This window comes from Sinohyriopsis cumingii, chromosome 12 (assembly GCF_028554795.1).
Source record: "Sinohyriopsis cumingii isolate HCF-2022 chromosome 12, ASM2855479v2, whole genome shotgun sequence".
Lineage (NCBI taxonomy): Eukaryota > Metazoa > Mollusca > Bivalvia > Unionida > Unionidae > Sinohyriopsis > Sinohyriopsis cumingii.
Window position 1 is genome coordinate 24,665,650 of NC_142972.1, and position 21,474 is coordinate 24,687,123.

At 34.4% G+C, this 21,474-nt stretch overlaps 1 protein-coding gene across 2 annotated transcripts in view; it reads right to left on the reverse strand.

Annotated features, from left to right (window-relative positions):
- Positions 1-502: 502 nt before the first annotated feature.
- Positions 503-21,474, reverse strand: part of LOC149786114 (ribosomal protein S6 kinase 2 alpha-like) — a 136,781-nt gene continuing 115,809 nt past the window's right edge. For both annotated transcript variants that reach the window (XM_089976439.1, XM_089976437.1), the window contains 4 exons: positions 16,077-16,153; positions 12,700-12,817; positions 10,468-10,605; positions 503-10,051 (listed from right to left, as the gene is read on the reverse strand). In XM_089976439.1, coding sequence (XP_089832565.1) covers positions 9,926-10,051; positions 10,468-10,605; positions 12,700-12,817; positions 16,077-16,153 — 459 coding nt within the window. In that variant the 3' untranslated portion in view covers positions 503-9,925. The remainder of the gene's footprint in view (positions 10,052-10,467; positions 10,606-12,699; positions 12,818-16,076; positions 16,154-21,474) is intronic.

The window sequence follows — 21,474 nt, forward strand, 5'->3', positions numbered from 1 at the left end:
CAAATGTAAGCAACTATTTCATCAATGCAGAATCTTTTCTAAAGCCTTTATTCCATACCTGCAATAACAACAGCCATATCTGATCATTTTTCAAATCTGAATCATCCAAATGCGAATATGTCTCTGATGAATGTTTTACCTTATTCCATCAAGCAATTTTAGTTCAAAGAAGTGCTTTAAATGTTTTTTTGTTTTTGTTTTAAACAATGACAGCCATATCTGATAGCTGTCAAATTCTGGCCGATTCTAGTGAATAATTTTTCTTAATTCAAAGATTATCTATTTTTAGTAATGGCAGACATAAATGATGTCACATCAGCAATAATGATGCAAGCCTAAATGGTCTTGGTGCTAAGAGGACCAATATAAAATTTGGCAAAAACTGATCCAGTTTTTGAGGAGTCAAAAGTGGATGCCTGTACCAAAAATGGATTGAGGGTCACATAACAAAAGCCAGGTGAGATAAAAATGCAAGACAGACAAAAAAGAAAACATCTAGGAAGATATTCCGAATTTTTTATTTGATATATATATCTTCTGAAAAATGTTAAGTGAAAATATACAATAATTAAAGTTGTATCATTAACATTTCTGCTGCATGTAAAACAAGACTACAAGAGTGCAAAAAAGAACAAAACACAAAAACAGTTTTAACTGTAGTGGTGCTCATATCAAAATTAACAAGTGAGCTGAAAAATGAGGAAACAGCACTTAGACCTCAAAAGGTACCTGAAAAAAAATTTGTACACAAAATCACTCCCAAGATTATAATTAGACAAAAATTAAAACATCAAGTGACAACTCCATCAAAGGAGTCTTTGTTTCCCACAAGTAATGAATCACAAAGTTCTACCTATCTACCACCATCTGCTGGTCAATCATTTTTTTAATATGAAACATTCCAACTGAACACTGACCAGTATCAAATCAGGATATTTGTAAATTGTTCTTTAATTATGCCTGGAATGCTAAACTTGTCTGAATCTGATGCAGTATGGATTACTAATGATTTACATCAAGGCCACTTCCTCTTTACAAAATATGTAATATCAATTTTATGAAAAAGTACTGTCTTGAATACAACTGTCATGAAATTTTCCCCAGAATGATAGTGGGAGCAGTGTGAAAGCACAAATTTTGTTTTAAAATGACATGATAATGTGCCTGTAGTTTATGAGCTCTGGTGATTCATGAATTACTATTTAAACTGTTCTGCTACAGAGGTCCAGCAAGACTGCATATCTGCTACAGAGGTCCAACAAGACTGCATATCTGCTAAAGAGGTCCAGCAAGACTGCATATCTGCTACAGAGGTCCAGCAAGACTGCATATCTGCTACAGAGGTCCGGCAAGACTGCATATCTGCTACAGAGGTCCAGCAAGACTGCATATCTTTTACAGTGATCCAGCAAGACTGCATATCTGCTAGAGGTCCAGCAAGACTGCATATCTGCTAGAGGTCCAGCAAGACTGCATATCTGCTACAGAGGTCCAGCAAGACTGCATATCTGCTAGAGGTCCAGCAAGACTGCATATCTGCTACAGAGGTCCAGCAAGACTGCATACCTGCTACAGATGTTCAGCAAGACTGAGTATCTGCTACAGAGGTCCAACAAGACTGCATATCTGCTACAGAGGTCCAGCTAGACTGAATTTCAACACTGTTTCTGATCCCCTTTATGTTGCCCCCTCCCCCAAGTAAAAATACATGTATATACAAGATGCTTGGTCAATCTTCACATTTCAACTTTCATATATACTACCAGGTTGATAAAAGTGAGCATCCTGTAATTGGATGTATGGACAGACCAATACAAATTGTTTATCTCCCTCTCCCATTTACAAGTGATGAATTGATGGACAAAATTGAAAAAGCCCATAGATTAGTCAAAAAGGGGGCTTTTATTGTTGAGTAAATAATATTTATGTGCTATCTGAACCTTTATTTGTGAATATAATAACAACAATAAAGCTGTAAATTATTAGCAATGAAACTATTATGCATCTAAATCTTTCTTTCTGTGACAATGTTCTATACCATGTCATCTTTCTGTGACCATGTTCTATACAGTGGCATTCTTTCAGTTACAATGTTCTACACTGTGGCATTCTTTCTGCAACAATGTCCTACACTGTGGCATTCTTCCTGTGATAATGTTCTATACCATGGCAGTCTTTCTGTGGCAATGTTCTATACCACAGCATTCTTTCCTTGACCATGTTCTATAAAGTGGCATTTTTTCCATGACAATGTTCTACACTGTGGCATTCTTTCCATGACAATGTTCTATACAGTGGCATTCTTTCTGTGACAATGTTCTATACCCTGGCATTCTTTCCATACCAATTTGCTAGACAACTGTAATTCATTTGAACTGAAATATTTACATCATTAATTGCAAAATGGTATGAATACCAATACAGTAAACATTTAGCATAAAAATAATGGAATACTTTGAATATATATATGTTTGATTGATTTAAATTTAAGAGAAAAAATAATATATCAGATATTATAATCTAACTAGTAAAGATTCACTAGTGAAATCATGATGACATACATGAAAATGTAATTGAAAAACAAACTCGTAACTTAACTGTCCCATCTGATAAAATTAAGTATTTTCTTCACTGTATATCTTTACTACTTGAATGCAAAGTTCTATGCCATATATCACACTGAAAAAAGGAAACCTTTTATTTATTGAAGGTTACATCAACTTATTTATGCAGAACAAGGTATCCATTATATTTAAAAAAAACATCAATTCCATATAAAATATATCAGTCTGACTTCAAAGACATGTCCCTGCAGTTAAAATTTTCAACCAAACATTTAAAATGTTGATATAATTTCTGCATAATGGATTTATGTACACTATACTCATAGTATGTACTCAGATGTCATAAAAATCAATCAATGGGATACACAGTGTATATATACACACACTTCTATAACCTGTATAAGTTGCATCTTACAGGAAAAACATTCCTAGCCCTCATCTTGGACACAGGAGCCATGATTGTTCAGTGGTTAGCATGCTAGAGTCTCAACAGAGGGGTAATTTTTAAAGCCTACCATCGGATCAGCCTGGGTCAGCTACCAGGGTGTATAGTTGGGAAAAGGCACTTGACTCTATAAAATAACCTACTTGTGTTGATATGCCATAAAACACAAAACCAAACCAATCATTTTGGACATGATGAAGTTTCTAAACAATTTCATAAATCACTCAACTTTTCCTGCCAAGTAATGAGTGGGTAAGGATGAGTGACTTTGTCATAAACAACCAAAATGTTAGCAAGTATTTTATAACTGAAGACAAAAAGTGATTTTAAATTTTAAATCTTCAGGCACATAGTATGACCAAATATGGGACACTCTGTCAAGTATAGATGCACAACAGGATAAAATTACATTAAAATATCTTAAGTGGTTATACCCGCACATGGACAGAAGTCACTCATTTATAGTTCCCTTGCTGTGACCTTGATGCAGGGATCATGGCTATTGTATGCAACACCTGTCTAGTCCTGATATACAAGTGGGTCAAGACTCAGATAAATATATTAAGTGATTCAACATTTATGTTCCAGACAAGGACCAACACAAGAGTCAAATTTCCCTTGCTGTGACCTTGACATTGATGGGGTATTGGCTATGGTGCGCACCACACCATGTATAAATTATATGTAATTGGCTAGAGTCTAATTAAAATCTCTCCAATGGTTTAAAAAGCTTACTTCCTGGGACAAGGATAAAGTATAAAAAAATGCATTTTCACTTGCTGTAACTCTGATCTTGGTGGTAGTGGTGGTGGGCATGGACGTGGTATGTGAAACACCATCCAGTCATGATACATACTTGGTCAAAGTTTCATTAAACTATCCTCAGCAGTTCAAAAATTTTACTCATGATAATAATACAATTCAAAGGACTACATATCCGAGTACAGTTTCATGAAAATCTATCTGTTACAAAGTTATGGGCCAGACAAGTAAATATCAAAAGACAGACTATGCAATAACACAATACACTCTTCTTAAGACAGGCATATAAAAAGATGTTTCCTCTGTCTCGCTTGATGGATATGTAGAAAAAAAAATGAAGTATAAAAATTATTAAGCTCAAATTTGTACACTGGGTCCCTTTAAAACAAAATAAGTAAATTTAATTACACTGCACTCATCTCATCAACTTAAGTCATTGTAATGCTTCATAGTTTGACTACAGAGTCTTGCAAGCACTATAAACAGTATAATAAATCTTAACATTTACTATCATCATACATCTTTATATATGTACAAATTGTAAAAGGATGACCATGCTCATTTATTCTAGCTGACTTGGAAGTGGAATTTTTTTTCTTCTTCACTTTTTAAAAGAACGTAGATAATACTTCTCAAATTTTTTAAAGGAAAATGTTACATAGATATACGTAAATGCAAAAAAATAGCGTTAATTTTATGTAAATTATTGCATATCAATAACAATTACACATGTCCTTTACTAATTTGAGAGTAAATGAGTAGCAATTAAAAAATAAAGGACAAACGACATCCACTTCTGAATCAAACATACTACATAGTAATGACCATTAAAGCAGAGAGAAGACAATTCTAGCTGCACAAATTCAGCATTTTGACCTCGCTGCATAAAAGTGGCCATAAGTTTGAGCATCATGAAATGGGAATCTACATGTTCACTAATTTGATACAACAGTATCGTTAGCAAGAAACCATACATACCCTGATATACTTTGACTATCAGTTCAGAACCTGTTAACACAATGTTTGGTCAAGTAAATATATTTATGTCTGCCTGAGACTGGACAATAGATGCTGTACAATATGTAATTGTAGATACACTTGACTGTAGGACATTTCATATTTTTAAAAATAAAAAGAATTCTATCATGAAAACTTCTTTAGAAAGATTTACAACCTCCTCAAATTTGCCATAAAATTGTGGTCAATATGCCTGATGTTTCTATATATTTTTTTTATCTCATTAATAAACAAGTTAAACTCTAAAATAGACAATTTATTAATTAGCAAAATATGTGTATTTACTTTCCCACATCTTTGGAATATAAACAGTTATTTTCTCTTAATCGTGTGACATTCTCACTGAAAAGGGACTATTTTGAGATCAATCTTTAAGATCATTGATACATTTGTATCATTCCCTTTTTGTATCTAATTTCAATCAATCCCGCATTTTTTAAAACAGATTTTACAACAAAATGTGATTTTCACCCCTTTTTCACAATGTACACCTGCCTCTATCCATATTAAATTTAATCAATATTGGCCAAGTGGTTCTTCAGAGATGCACATTTGGAAACCAATCATTGCTATGGAAACAAGGAAAACAAAAACGAAGGATAATGGGGAAAATTACTCTCATGAATTATCTGAACTGGCAAAAGGAGCTCAAATGAATAAACTGAAAATGAAGCAGCTTGCAACCTACTTAATGCAATTTTGGCAAAGTCAATGCAGTAAACTGATGCACAGACCTTTCTTCAAAATATTATATCAGGACCTTTGCAAGTTATTATAAATTAAGCATTGTGATGCCCATGTCCAAAGTTTCCACCTTACTACATGTTGGAATTCAACTTGAGATATATCATATACAATTTGCCACTCTCTAATGACTTTTGACTGATGAAGTTAGTCTTTCAAACATAAATCAATAAAGCTATATCTTAAACCTATACAAAAACCTCTCCACAGAGACCACTTGCCTTAAAAGACAATCCACTTTGATTTTATCTATGGGTACATACACTATAATGTTAATGTTTAGCCAGATTACTACAGCCTTTGTGGTAAGACCAGCAAATCACTCACATCCAATGCACAATCCATCCATGAGGAAACTTTTAAATTATGAAAATGCTATGCTGCACAGCTAAATTTTGAGAAAATTTCCTTGTAGATGCTCACATAAAAATAAGGCCCAATTAAATCTTCTTTAAATCCAGAAAAACCTGTATGATGACAGTAATACAATGAAAATGGCTTTAGTTTCAAGCCCACAACTGCATACAATTGACCCACATGTATAATTTTGATGAAAACTTTTAATAACTTTTTGCTACAATTATTTTCAGTCAATCAGCTATCTTCAATCTATAAATACAGTATTTATTGTATACAACACAAAGGCTACTTCAATAATTTGCCAAAAAATTTACTTGCTGTTGTTGTTATGGGGTTTAACACTATTTTTCAGCACAAGGTAGGCCACACATGGCAGCCAAAATAAATGGTGGAGGAAAACCCCCAGAAAGAACCATAGACACATTGGAAGCTACTGGCAAGCTTTCTGACATACCCACATTGGCTGAGCCAGAGACTTGAACCATAGCAGACAGAGGTGAGATGGCACTTTTCTGTAACATTAATTTAGACCATCTGGGGCCCAAGAGAATTACTTGTCTGCCACCATATGATAAATAAGGTGAAAAGTAGGATCTAATATAGGTCATGCAGCAACATGATGTCTCACCTACCAATTTCATCATGACCCTATCCTCTGCTTAAGCAGTCAAGACAGAAAATCCACATATAATAACATACAAATTTTAGGCGCACACTGGTAGTAATGGCATATCAAAGTTTTAGTTGAATACGGCAACAAAGGAGCAGGTACATGACTGTCAAAAACTTCAATACCGAATCATAATGTTGACTCTGCTTTTGCTGCAATTGCTGGTAAAAATTATTATGTTGATGATGACGATGATGTTATAGCCAACAGAAAAGACACTTGTGTCTTGTCATGATGTTATTAACAATATAAACAAGAAACCTGTGTCTTGTCATGATGTTATTACCAACAGAAATTAGATAGCCGTGTCTTGTCATGATGTTATCACCAATAGAAACAAGAAACTTGTGTCTTGTCATGACTTTATTAACAATATAATGAAGAAACCTGTGTCTTGTCATGATGTTATTACCAACAGAATTTAGATAGCTGTGTCTTGTCATGATGTTATCACCAACAGAAAAGGCACAGCCGTGTCTTATCGTGAGGTTATCGCCAATAAAAACGAGACATCTGTGTCCTGTCATGATGTTATTACCAACTGAAATTAGATACCTGTGTCTTTTCATGATGTTATCACCAACAGAAAAGACACCCATGTCTTTTCATGAGGTTATCACCAATAAAAACGAGACATCTGTGTCTTTTCATGATGTTCCTGCCAATAGAAACATGACACCTGTGTCTTGCCATTCTTAGGTATGACAATAACTGCATCTGAAAATCATCAGTCACATTTTGGAGGGCTTAATGGGATATAAGTCAAAAAATTTCTAATAAAATGCATTCTTGAAAGGCTTTCCAAGATATGTACAATTTCAATCTCATATCAGCATTTGCTTTCTAACAGTTCAAGGATCACCTGCCCTTACAGACATAATTTTGAGGCTACCACATGTGGGCTCTAAAAAGCTGGTTCTACTTGTTGTAACAGAAGTAACCAATTTTTTAACTGACAATGAAAACAATGGGTTTATTTATTTTTATATGATATTATAATCCATGCAAGGTTTAACCAATTATGCAATCATATCTAAAGAAAATTACAGAATGGTGAAGCTTTTCTTTATTCTGGAAGACATATGAAAATAGAGATGACAACAATTAAAAAAATATACAGTATCAGCAGATTCAAATCAAGTATACTGGTTATTTGCATCACCTGCCATACCTGTCCTCAGCTTTTTTCCCCAACACCCCCCACTTCCATGACCAGAAGGGTTTTTAAAGATACCAATGCCTAGATTTTATGCTCATTCAATGCTTCAGTTTCCACAAGTATGGCTCGGTTAGTGCTCCCACTTTACCATACTGTACATTGGAGTCATAAAAGTGACCCGCATTATAAGTGAGTCTTATATTGAGGTATGTTCCAACAAGCTTGGGCCATGATAATGCACATAAGAAACAAAAATGGGATATGTTTTATGAAACTACATTATAAATGGTTTCTATCTACCAAGTGCCATTCACTGAAAAATTAAATAGCCATAATCAATTTTTTGTAACAAATTTAATAAGATCAATGATCATAGCTGCTTGGTAAGATGGGGATGGTGATATACCTTGGGGCTTTACAGTGAGGGATCACTGTCCTTTACCCTAAGAACTGATGAAACACTGTTACATAGCAATCACTATGCCTAAATCAAGGGTGCCACAGAACATATTAACATATAACTGTAACACAAAATCTCAACAATGCTGACCACAATAAATACTGATACCAGAAAAAGTAATACCAAAATTGTATCATCTGCTAATATAGGTATCAAAGAATACTAGGTCTCATCTACCTACAAAAGTCAGTAGGGCAAAATAGTAGACCACTGAAATAATTTGGCCCATGGTGTCCATCAAGGTTCATGACTATAAATACAACACTTCAAGAAACAGGCTTAAATGCAAAAGCTCCACATTCAGTGGAGCATGAAAAGTATGTTGGGAGGATTTCTAATAGTTTCAGGTGGTTTATGGGTGAAGTAACCCACCATTGTATAAGGCATGGTATGAAGAAGCCAAGTGTGAAGAGATAATGGTTGTGGGTGGGACCATTAGTTGTAAAGGAGGCAACTTAGATCTATTAGGATGCATATGATTACAGAATACCCAAGCTCTAAAAGTACAAATCTGACAAACCTCATTCTTATATGTGACAACTCTTGTCACGATACATATGAATATCAAGTTTCATGAATATATCTAAAAATGTTCAGGTTTTAACCAGAGAAGAGTGTGAGAGATGTATGAACAGATGCACATAATAACAAGACCAGGCCCTGCATGTTGAAATGATCAAAGCATTGCTATAAAACATATGACCTTGATACCAAGGGACCACGCCAGTGGCCTAGTGGTTAGAACGTCCACCTCGGATGCGAGAGATCATGGGTTTGATCCCCAGCAAAGTCATACCAAAGACTTACAAAAATTGTACTAACAGATGCCTTACTTGCCACTCAGCATTAAGAGGTTAGTGTTAGGACTGGTTGGCCTGGTGTCAGTTTAATGTGACTGGGTGGGACATCATGCTACATGTCTGTGGCACGATGCCCCAGTGCTAGACATCACTATAAACTGTCACACTGCAGACATCGTAACGATATGACTGAAAAATTGTTAAAGCTACATTAAAAATCCAAATCACACACACACTTGATACCAAGGTCAAAAGGCTGAGCAAGAATGTCTCTGATTGAAATGTCTTAATTTCATAATGTTTCGTTCAAAAAATGAAATGGACAAAATCCAAAAAGGAGTAAAGGAAATGTAAGCAAATTTTAAAAACTTTAACTAAAACTATTAACACACCTGATGGTGCTGACACAATTGGGAAAGTGATCGCTATATCCGACTACAAACTTGGGCTGTGCAAAAATGGGGATAAGTCTTTAAATGCTGATACGGCAGATTCAATTTTTATAGGACACAATGTCCAGTCATGATACAAAACCATAACAAGTGTAAGTTTTCATGAAGATATCTGAAGAAGATTCAGGAAATATTTTTAAGTCAAGCTGACTCTAGTATAATTCCTCAAACTTCGTATGGATGGAGTATAATCTTACAATTCAAATACACCACTGCTTAATAATCCACAACATCAAACCCTGATTCTTCTGCGCACAAAGAAGTTATGGCATGTGTTAATGCTGTGGCATGACATACATCGGGGTATGACTGGTCTATTAATGGGTGATAACTAGATCTTTGCTTTGGAAAATGCAAAAAATTTCCATCTGTGTAATATAAAATATTTCTTTGTTCATCTAATTATCATAATTCTTCTTTGTTTATTTGTTTTGGTCTAATGGAGATTCTAAAATTGATCTTGATGGCATTTCATGATTTTAAATATTCTCGTCAGACAGCTGTTGAACTCTTTGGTCGATTCTTGCCTCTTCGCTGTGCTAAGAAAGAGGCTCCCACAGGCTCAAGCATGGCATTTGGTTGGCTGTTCAGGGCTTTGAAAGTAGCAGTAACAGCACCCTAGAAAATCAAAATATCACAAATCTTACTTATATGTTTATAGATCAAGCATATAATGTAAAGCAGATCTGAATGTAAGAAAATCTTTGGTTGAATTTGCATGAAATTGAGGAGAATATCAACAGAGTAAAAAGTTTAAGAAAGAAAACTAAACTCTTGCCTTAGTAGCACTGCATACAATTGTTGTAATTTTTGCAATTTGTGTTTATTTCAGATCTTTCAGGTTCAATGTTGAACTGTGAGATCAAAGCCTGGCAACAGTATATAATAATGCCAACAGTAACCTAGAACCACTTAAAAAAAAGAAAAATTCTTTGATAGGAAGTCAAGAACACTTAAGGATGCTGTACATAATGATTGCTGAGCAAAGAAAAGACCTAAAAATACAGAAGACTCAACACAAGCTTCCAACTGACCTTGATAAGCTGTGTGTCGTGATAGTTAAGCCTCAAATGTGGTAGATTTTCCCGTTGTGCCACCCATGGATGGTTCAGCACCTGAGTTGCTGATAAGCGGCTGTGGGGATCCACATGCAGCATCTTGCTCACTAGATCCTGTGGGATGGAATAGGGAATTTGACAAGTGCTAATTTCAAATGAAATTCATAACAATAAGTTGAATAATATGCATGTTATATTTTGCATAATGAGCATCATACTTTTCATATAAAAGCAACATAAATTATACTGAAAACTGTTCTAAAAGTCAAATAACCACGATAGCCATTCTAACCCCTACCCTCCCCACCAGGGATAATCTGTAATGGCCACTTGCCTTCTGCAGCCAGTAGCCTGGTGTTATCTAACCAGCAGTAGCTCCTTCCAGCTGTAAGTGGTCACTAGATCGTATCAACACTGATCACTCTAAGTATCATGCTACCTGGTAAAGTTGCCTAAAAATGTAAACTTCACTTTCTTCTGTTAGGAAAGCAAAAACAACACTGCCCTGTGATTTTTTTACATGTACATTGAGTGAGAGTAGTTTATGACTTTTGACATGTTCCCATGGCCATGGCAGGTAGTTCTGAATGTATCATGTTATAGCCCAAGGCAAAATGGACTGCATGCAATGTTGATACCAAATGCACCAACATACAAACTCTTGCATATTTACAGGCATGTGTTTTGTGTGTGTGTGTGTGATTTGCAAATATAACATAGCTTTAAAAAAAATTCATTCATATCGCTACAATGTCTGCAGTGTGGTAGTTTATAGTGATGTCTAGCACTAGGCCATCATGCCACAGACATGTCGCATCATGTCCAACCCAGTCACATTATCCTGACACCAGGATGACCAGTCCTAACACTAACCTCTTAATGCTGAGCACCAAGCAGCTACAAGTACCATCCTTATAAGCCTTTAGCAGGACTCGGCCAGAGTTTGAACCTGCAACCTCCTATATCTAAGACATAAACTCTAACCACTAGGCCACTGGAGCAGTTAGCATGTGTTTTAATAGCTAACAGATCATTAGCCTTTTCCTGTGCATGTTATTATTGCTCATTTTCTACAAGTTACCATCTAATTATGAAAACATAACTTGTGTTTCAAACCTAAAACACTGATATAGCAGTTTGTTTTAATAATAGAATTGGTGAAAAGCTTCTTCCTATTTTTTTTCACAAAGAAAATCAAAGATTTTAACTGCACTGTTTGCATTATTTTCTTTATAAAGTCAGTTTGCAATCGTAAGTAACCCATTTTGTGTCCAGGAAGTACCACTTTATCAGATTTTGTTTTCGTAAATCTTTGGCAAAACAATAAGGAAAATATAATTCAATGGAAGCAACATCTAAATATTTTGTGATAGAAGATTTCACATGTCAGTGTTACCCCTGTAATTACTTTTAGAACAAAGCTGAAAAAATGTATTGAAAAATATTATTTTTTCATAAAGCCTTGAATTTTTGTTTACTGATCAAGTAAACTTAAGGTTTAATGTTCATTAAATAATTATTACATTTAAAATTATATAAAATTTGAAGAAAAAATATGGATTTGAGAACTATTCATAAATTCATCACTCCAAGCTGCATATATAATTTAGTTGGGCTAAAGGAAGCTAAATTTCTGCTGCATAGCCGCTTATTCTCCAATCTATCTTACATAATTACCTCCAAACCCAAGAAGTGTCCACACCCACCCATCCCCAATTGTCAGGATATTGATAAATATTCTTAAACTGAACTTCCCCAATCGTATCTCAAATTTAAAATCTGTCTTCACTGTTACTTTACAATGCCTAAATGCCTGTATGACTGTTACTTTACACTGCCTGAATACCTGTATGACTGTTACTTTACAATGCCTAAATGCCTGTATGACTGTTACTTTACAATGCCTGAATACCTGTATGACTGTTACTTTACAATGCCTAAATGCCTGTATGACTGTTACTTTACAATGCCTGAATACCCATATGATTGTTACTTTACAATGCCTAAATGCCTGTATGACTGTTACTTTACAATGTATGTCTCATCTAGAAACATCTCTGGGACTAATAGTGTTAGGCCTTGAAAATATGTGAGAATAATGGACAGTATAAGTGGCAAATGGATGGGCATATAAAAAAGCCCAGTAAATTATCCCCAAATATTAATTTCCTGAAAACATGGGGACAACTATTGTGTCTGTTTGCTTACCTTTGCTGGTGGAGATACAGTGTCCCAGTTGCCCCCTGCCAAAGTGAAGCGTCCCTGACCTATTCTCCCAAGGATGTCATTCGGGGTGTCATTTGGACCATTGGCAAAAGGGGTATGTCTGTGAAAAGTGATCAAAAGCAGTTCATCAAATATTCAAAGCATTTTAATAGGTTAACACACATAACACTGATTCAACAAAAGTCACAAGTCTACAACAAAATCAATATGATGTTGGTAACGCATGGTTTGTATAGCTCTAGTGACATTTTATCTCAAGGACCTTTAAAGAACTTCACAAAATGTTCAAGAGTATTTTTTTAATTTGAATTGGTTGTATTCCAATAGAATCAGCTGTCCTTTTGCAGAATCAGATAAGCTTGCCAGCACGGCAAATGGACCCTACCAATCTTGTGCAGTTTGCCAGCATGACAAATGGACCCTACCAGTCTTGTGCAGTTTGCCAGCACGGCAAATGGACCCTACCAGTCTTGTGCAGTTTGCCAGCATGGCTAATGGACCCTACCAGTCTTATGCAGTTTGCCAGCACGGCAAATGGACCCTACCAGTCTTGTGCAGTTTGCCAGCATGGCTAATGGACCCTACCAGTCTTGTGCAGTTTGCCAGCACAGCAAATGGACCCTACCAGTCTTGTGCAGTTTGCCAGCACGGCAAATGGACCCTACCAGTCATGTGCAGTTTGCCAGCATGGCAAATGGACCCTACCAGTCTTGTGCAGTTTGCGCATCCAATTATGCCCTGGCTTATATCTGCAAACTCGGATAGGAATTACATAGAGGGTCTCAAACGGGTAATAATTTAATACTGAATTTATTAAATGAGTTGAATAATGTCCAGCTCCTGAGATTCTTTAATCACATAGTTTTTATTTCAGATGAAATTATTTAGATAGAAAATATGAATATTTTCATTCATTCTGACATTGCTGTACCTTTCATTTGTTGTGCATAAAAAATAGTCCCAAACAAAGTTAGTAAAAGTAGATAATACATTCATGTTAAGTTTAAATCAAAGAATAAGTATCGATCCAAATAAATAGAAAATTTTACAAAAGACAAAATCATTTTTCAACAAAAAATGTCCAATGTGTGTGATGTCACACTGTTGTTACAATGCACAGTACTAGTTTGAGTTAGCCTACACAACACAGTGCCAGTGTTTACTATGAAATGTTAAATCACAACTAAACATTACATTGCTGTGATATTTTTGTGGAAAAAAAAAGATTACTGGATGCAGAAATACACATATTTATTGTAAAGTATTTGTGACCAGATATTTGCAGTATTTGATTTGGAACACTGGACTGTACAGAAGACATAAACAAATCTTTTTTCAGACTTGCATTGCATATTTAATGCATAAATAGGCTGTGGATGGATAAAGTTCTGTCAGTTAGGAAGACTGGTTTATGTCTACATTCTTCAGTGAACAAGGGTGAGTTTATTTACTTCTGTAAGTCCACATTTAACCCATTCGTGTATATAGGGTGGACTCCATGCTACAGATATACTGCCACTCCACCCCACCCCCACTATCAATTGAGCAATACCTGTGGTTTTACTTGTTATTATTGTCTATGTCTTGGAGGTTTTAGCTATTTTTCATGTTATGCTATGTTTTACATGACATAACAAATCCCTATGGGGGTAAATCGGCCACGTTGAAACACATAAGATAATTTTTCCCCAATTACCTTTCACAAGTTGAATCGAAAAATGGCAGCCAAAAATGTTTATTGAAAACAAAAAATTCCAGAAGGCGGGGCAAAAAAAGTTTCCCCGTGATCACAGCCAATCAGTAAAGAGGATACTGAACAATAATTTCATGGTCTTATCTGGACCAATCAGAATCACAAAAAGTGATATGTTAATGTGTGGTAATATAAAAAATATGAAACTGCACATACCATAGGAAAACTATACCAACTATGTGATAAACATATGAAATTCTGTCCACAGATCTATTCAGTTTTACCACAATTTTTATTCCTCTATATATTAAACTCAAGGAGGTTTCTACAAAATTCTTTTATGGTTTTTATAATAAACAAATTCAAAGACATCCAAGGATAAAACATTTTTTCAAAATTTAAGGATTTTCAAGCTGAAAGCCTCAAATCAATAAATTGTCAGGATTGTGCAAACCATTCCAGCCACACAAGACTAAGACAATTCTGGACCAGTCTACAAAATATCTAGCTATGTACAGAACATACACATGTTTTGTTCTACAAAATGAACTATCTTTATTTGCACTGTGCAAAAGAATGGCATTATGTATAACAGTTCAATGCTAACTCTTTAATCCTAATCACAGAGGCAAAAGAGTCATTGTAAAAGTTAATTATTTTGAAAGCAAAATTATGTTTTGTATGTACTAGATTTAATAGAATGTCAGCACAATAATAGTCTTAAAAAGACAATTAAAACTTGCATTCTAAAAACGTCAAAATAAATTCAAAAAAAAAGATAAACATTTCACAGAAAACTAGTAGTCCATCAAGATTAAAGAGAAATGGTAAAAAAAGTTATAACTCTTAAAAAAGTACATAAAGATAAAAATAAAAAATAAAAAATCCTTAAAATATGGGGTCAAACTCTGTTACATAAATCACATTCTTTGAAATAGACTTTATCAAGATTTGAAGGTTATTAACAGGTTGGAGTCTTGTCTAAGATTCCCCTGAGCAAGGCATCCTAGGCCTAACTCGCCCCAGTTAACTCAGGTATATATAGGTTTCAGCATCTGCTGGGTATTCACCTGTAATAGATTGACATCCAGTCAAGGAGGGGTCATGTAAATGGTTCCATGCTCTGAGGAATTTTTGACATCCCAGTTGAGGGGAAGTACTGACAGCAGAAACTGTACTGCGACATAATGCAATATAAATTATTGTAATGCAATATGAATCATTAAGCACTGCTACCATAAAACCCATGTGATACCAACTGTCAGCATATTCTGCTGAAATTGCAAATTTCTCTGTAATAAATAACTTGTTCTACCAGCCATGTTTCTCCTAATTTTGAGGACAAACGAGAAAGAGTTTGAAGCCCAAAGATGAATGAAGCCTATACATGAGTGTATTGAGATCGCTACTAGTCCCTTCAGAATAGCTCATGCTATCAAAGCGTTATGGCAGACTGATAATGATTTATCAATTTCATAATCTTCCTTGTATTAAAAAAAACCCAATGCCTTTTGCCTGCATAATGGATACAAGTCCTACTTCAGGCTTATTCAACTCTCACTGACTATCAGCCATTACTCAGACTGGGAAGACCATGTTCCTGGTGCAATGTTCCAATTATCATTTACTCCAGAAAACTGTAACAATTCTGCAAGCATATACTCACCCTGCTAACATGGTATACAACAATACACCTAGACTCCAGATATCACAGGCAGCATCATAACCTTGTCGCTTCAGCACCTGCAAAATAGAGCAGAAAATATATTCAGTAATTCTTATATAAAATTTATTATGAAACAGACTATTATTTATGATATTTTGTGAACCCTTGCTGGGTAAAAGACAAGCAACTTCAAAAAGAGTGTTCATTATTTTCATGCTCACCAAAGAATACCGTATTACTTGAAAAAGTGGTTTCATTGTCAAGTTAAAAATATGTACCAATAGAGCATCGTATATACTCAACGAGTCCATCCACAAACTGCACAGACCCAGACCTGCCATCACATAATGCGCCAGCAGATCTGGGTTTGTGCAGTTTGTAAGGAGTAATCAGTAGAACAAACAATACAGACCCTGACATACAGGTGTATTATGCTACTGCAGATCAGGATCTTTGTTGGTTGTAGTTTGACACAACCTACAAATGAGTGTATACAGTACATTTTGGCTTGGCAGTCAAATTAGTTGTCAGAGAGTTTTTTAAGCGTATAGATATAAATGAAGAGAAGGGAAAATCAGCACTGTATTGTAGTAAAAGTTAGCTTCACTATGATTCTGCACCTAAAGTTTGTTAAAAATGAATTCAGGTTCAATACACAAGCTTTTAAAATTTAAAATTAAAATTTTGCTATTCAACTTCTCAACAGCAATGTCTCCAACCGTCTTCTTTATTTTCTCTGAAACATCAGCTTCTGTAGTAGCTAAAAGCATTTTTCAGGGAACCTAGTCACAGGTTTTAACTTGCTTGACTGTAAGGCCAAATGAGCTTCTGGTATGGGCATGAGTCCATCAACAATTACATGTTACAACTCTGATTCCAGATTTCTGGTCTAATTGCAGTCAGACTTGGAATATGGGTTTATGGTGTCAAAATTTCAGATCAATGCCATAATGAGTGACATTTTGAACCATCTTGGTTATTTCTGTGAGACCAAAAAAAAATGCCTTTGATGTATGTCAACACAGTAATTTGCACAAAAATCATACATTTTGTTTGTCAGAAACAGAAATGCCTTTGCCCAAAAAAACCTACAATTTATTCACATTACTGTTTCCACAGCTGGTTTGACAATTTGATTGACAGGTTACAAATGAAAAATTATTTTAATGCATTTTCAGCTTCTCTATTGATCCTTGTTTACTAAACAGCCAAGGTGGTCTGAATGGCAGCCATCAGTTAAGGTATGAGCTGTAGGATTTAGCTTTAAGATGTAAATGTCATGCAGATTATTATGGTTAAACTTTTTTACAACCTATGCAATGGCAGATCTGGGTGTGTGCAGCTGCAACTTGACTTGTCTTATAAGCGATTATATACAGTATCAATGCTGCAGAAGGTTCAAGCAGAATGACCCTAGCTTTTGGTATAGGGTATCACTGATTTACCTTCATTTTAATCTTGGAAGACATCTCTGCCACTGTGGAAGAATGAGTCAAATGAGCTATCCCCAATAGTTTCCACAATCTAAACCATTGGAGGAAGGTTAGAAGGTGTAACCAAAGGCTTTGGTGAAAAATAGAGATATCCAGTAATTAAGGAATCACGGAAATTTCCACAAGAGAAGAAACCATTTTTAAAATGATAATTCCTTGAATAAGCAGTATTAAAAAAATCATAGAGCTTAATAAAACATGCAAATTATGTGAATTTTGCTTCTTTGGCTACTATGGTTAGGTAATAAATGTTCACAATTAATTATATGACCTTTAAGACAGAGATGTAAATTTACTCAGCAGACATTGAAAGAAACCAAGTTTCACTGCCCGATCTCAAAGGGCATTACAGGAAAAATATAGAAATGGGGCAATAAACTTAAGCAGTGACTATTAACATGAAGATAAAATCTTGAATGTGATCAAACTGAGAAAAGTCATTAATAGGGTTCATCCCTTATCTCAAACAACTTCTATGACACTATGTAGAAACAATACAAAGCTTATGACCTATGACAATGACCTGGAGAATATAAGACCTGAAATGCACAATGCAACTAGTGAAAGTATGCAAAGTATATCAAGCTTCATACATATTCTCTTCAACAGCTGATAAGCTAGAAAGCAGATATGACTGAAACCCAAAATATTACCCTGTGACTTGGCCCAAAATGTGGCATGTGACACATATTTTAATAATTAAATATTGATATATCATCCCTTCATATAAATGACTCCAAAGTTACACAGTAAAAGGAAAATTGTAATAGAAAAATTTAACATCCAAAACTATATTATCCTTCTATCTATCTATCTATATATATATACATATATATATATATATATATATATATATATATATATATATATATATATATATATATATATATATATATAAAGATAAACACACACACATACACTAATTAGCATTCCTCAATCTCAAACAACTGTAACATTATCAAGTGGGAAGGAAAGTGTGATATAAACAAAATATTGTGCTGTGACCTTGAGAAGGGGATGGTACCCTCCCAAGTAGTATGCAACACTCCCACTAATTTGATGATGTACAACTATAATTTCATCCCTCCAACTCAAACTGCTGCTTATAGAGCAGAAAGTTTAGGTGTAAAGAAAATGTAAAATACTGAACAGTGACTTAGAACATGAAGATGGCATCCCAGACCATCCATGACACACCTTTCAATGATGGTGTACAAGTATACCAAGTTTCATCACTGAATCTCAGAAAACATTACCGAAAAGAAATGAAAGTGTTGTGGATAGAAAGACAAGCTAATGGATAAACAGACAAACAGATAAAAAAAAAATCTTCCTTGAAATGGAAAAGAACTGTCTCACAACTCATACAGTGTTCAGCACAATATAATTTTTATCCAGGTCATTACATAACAAAAACTATGTATGTATAATTTGAAATTTTTATTTTGCTGTGCTGACTTTTACCATAAAATAAATGGAAAAGAATTGATCCATATGATTAAAGGCAATTAATTGTGGATGTAAAAGTGATTTGGCAAAAGTGCACATGCAATCTTGGGATGGCTTTTATTGTGGTTGTAAAGGTAATGCTGTGAAAGTGCACATGCAATATTGAGATGCTTCACTGAGGTTGTAAAAGTAATGTTGTGGAAGTGCAAGTGCGAAAATCAATGTGTGTTATGTTTACACTCTGTTTTGATCAACACAAACATAAACTATAATACAGATCAGGTGTTAAGTGTAAATATGCTGGAGTGCTGTCTAGTCTTGGTGTATGTAATGGTCTCATGTTCGTCTTGAGTTTGATAATATAGTCCATAAAGACACTGTTGCCCATTGGAATCCTTGTGTGATCTAGATGCTGCTTTCATTTTAACTTAGAGAAATACATGTATGTAATATACAGGAAGATTACTAATGCTCTAACCCCATTATCCACTTTCGATGTCCATTCCCCATCGTGCACCCAATATCCAAGCTCCATTACAAGCAGGATGGATAAAAATTCTAAAACCACTCAAAACAGCTAAAAACACCACCACTAAACATACACAATGACTTAAAGTCTTGTTTACATATTATTTCCATGCTTTAAAGCATATCAAGAACTAAATGCTACATGACAATCAACTGTAAATAAAATGTTTTCCTGAATTTACTTCAACTTAATCGGAGAGGAAACCTTTTTTTTAAAATAATTATTATGTCTGTTTAATTTGCATGGATTGTTTGTTATTTTTTTTAAAATTTATTGTTTTATTTCATTATATGCTACTGAAAATGTGACAATGTATGTGGACTTGACCTTGTCCAAAATTGAGTTCATTTTCCACCTGATCTGAATTAATAATTTTGGTTTTGTAGTAAACATGTTTATCTCAATCTAAGTCTTGAATTTGGAAATTCCGTATTAATTGCCAGGGCTATCTGTTGTTTACTACACATTTTATATTATAATTTTAGTAACAGACTTCTAATTTTAAGATTTTATCTTGTAAACATTATGAACCTTTTACAAGGTTATTTTCCATTAGGTAATGTTTTTTTATTTATTTATAGAAAATGTTAATTGTGACCGGAAGTCAGGTGGAAGTTTACATAATTGCAATGCCAGTAGCTGGTAAAGGAAAGTAACATTTCCATTGGTTTATTTCTGTATGAACTGTAAGGAGAACTACTTTTCTAAGAATACCCACTTCTAAAAATAGTGTCACGTGTACCGCATAAGATAAACACTGCCAGTGAAAGCAGACATGAAGTAAGCATTAAAGGAAAAGAACATTCTAACAATTTTTTAAAAAAAATAATTGAATAAATTTGGCTTCCATTGGTTTAAGGACTGGTATTATGATGACTTTATTACGATCAAGCAGGACAATCCCAAGTGCTATAAATAGCTATGTAACCGAAAACCCCAAACACGTATTACTATGCTCAATAAAGATTTGTTTTTTAATGATGTAAAACAAAATATCATAACAAATTATTGAAATTTAAATTATAAGAGTTTAACATTTTTTTCTGAGTTTATCGTGGTATAAACTGTCAGTTGCTGACTCACACAGCTTACATAACGCCCTTTGGGCATCATTTGCTGTGTGAGTCTGCAACTGAGTTTATACCACAATAAACTCAGAAAAATGTTAAACTCTCAAATAATCTTCTTGCTGACAAAAATTATTCATTCATACTTTAACATCTAGGCACAATCAATTGTATTATGTTGTGTCCAGTGTTTCATTTGTGCTTGAATTTATTGCTTCAAATTATTTAATTCAAGTGATTCTTCTCTACAAATACAAAGTGCTCTACAAAAATAACATTCGTGGAAATAGAGACTTGAATTTATCCTGAAATTTCAAAAGAGGGTTTCTTCTTGGATTACAGTATTGTGATCCAAGAAAAGACTGCTGGCACTTCATTATATGGGCCACCACAGGTACATCAACATCTTCAGTGCTGGATTTAATTTGGATTTCCACTAAAGTTTATTCAGAACTTTAATTAAAAAGACTTGTGTCTGTAATTCTCTGATTGTTTGGAATTGGCTTTGCAATAGGGTAAGTTCTTTTTTTCTTACATTTTCGCTTCATATTCTAGGAAATAAATTTTTTGTTGAATTTTACAAAGTTAGTTGCTTCTAATTCTTTTCTGTTACTTATTTTAAGATCACAGAGTCATAATATAATTAAATATCTTTCATGTGTATCCAAAAATAGTTTGGATGGTATGAGTTCCTATACTACAGGAGTACCACAAATGGCAGCTATATTTTTAGTAGTCTTATGTTGGCACTAGAAAGTTATGGTTGATTCGAGTTTACTGACCTCAACCTTAAAACCAAGTATGTAGTCTTCAACCAAATCTAATCTTCAGGAACCATTATTTTCTTCTCAGACATACAA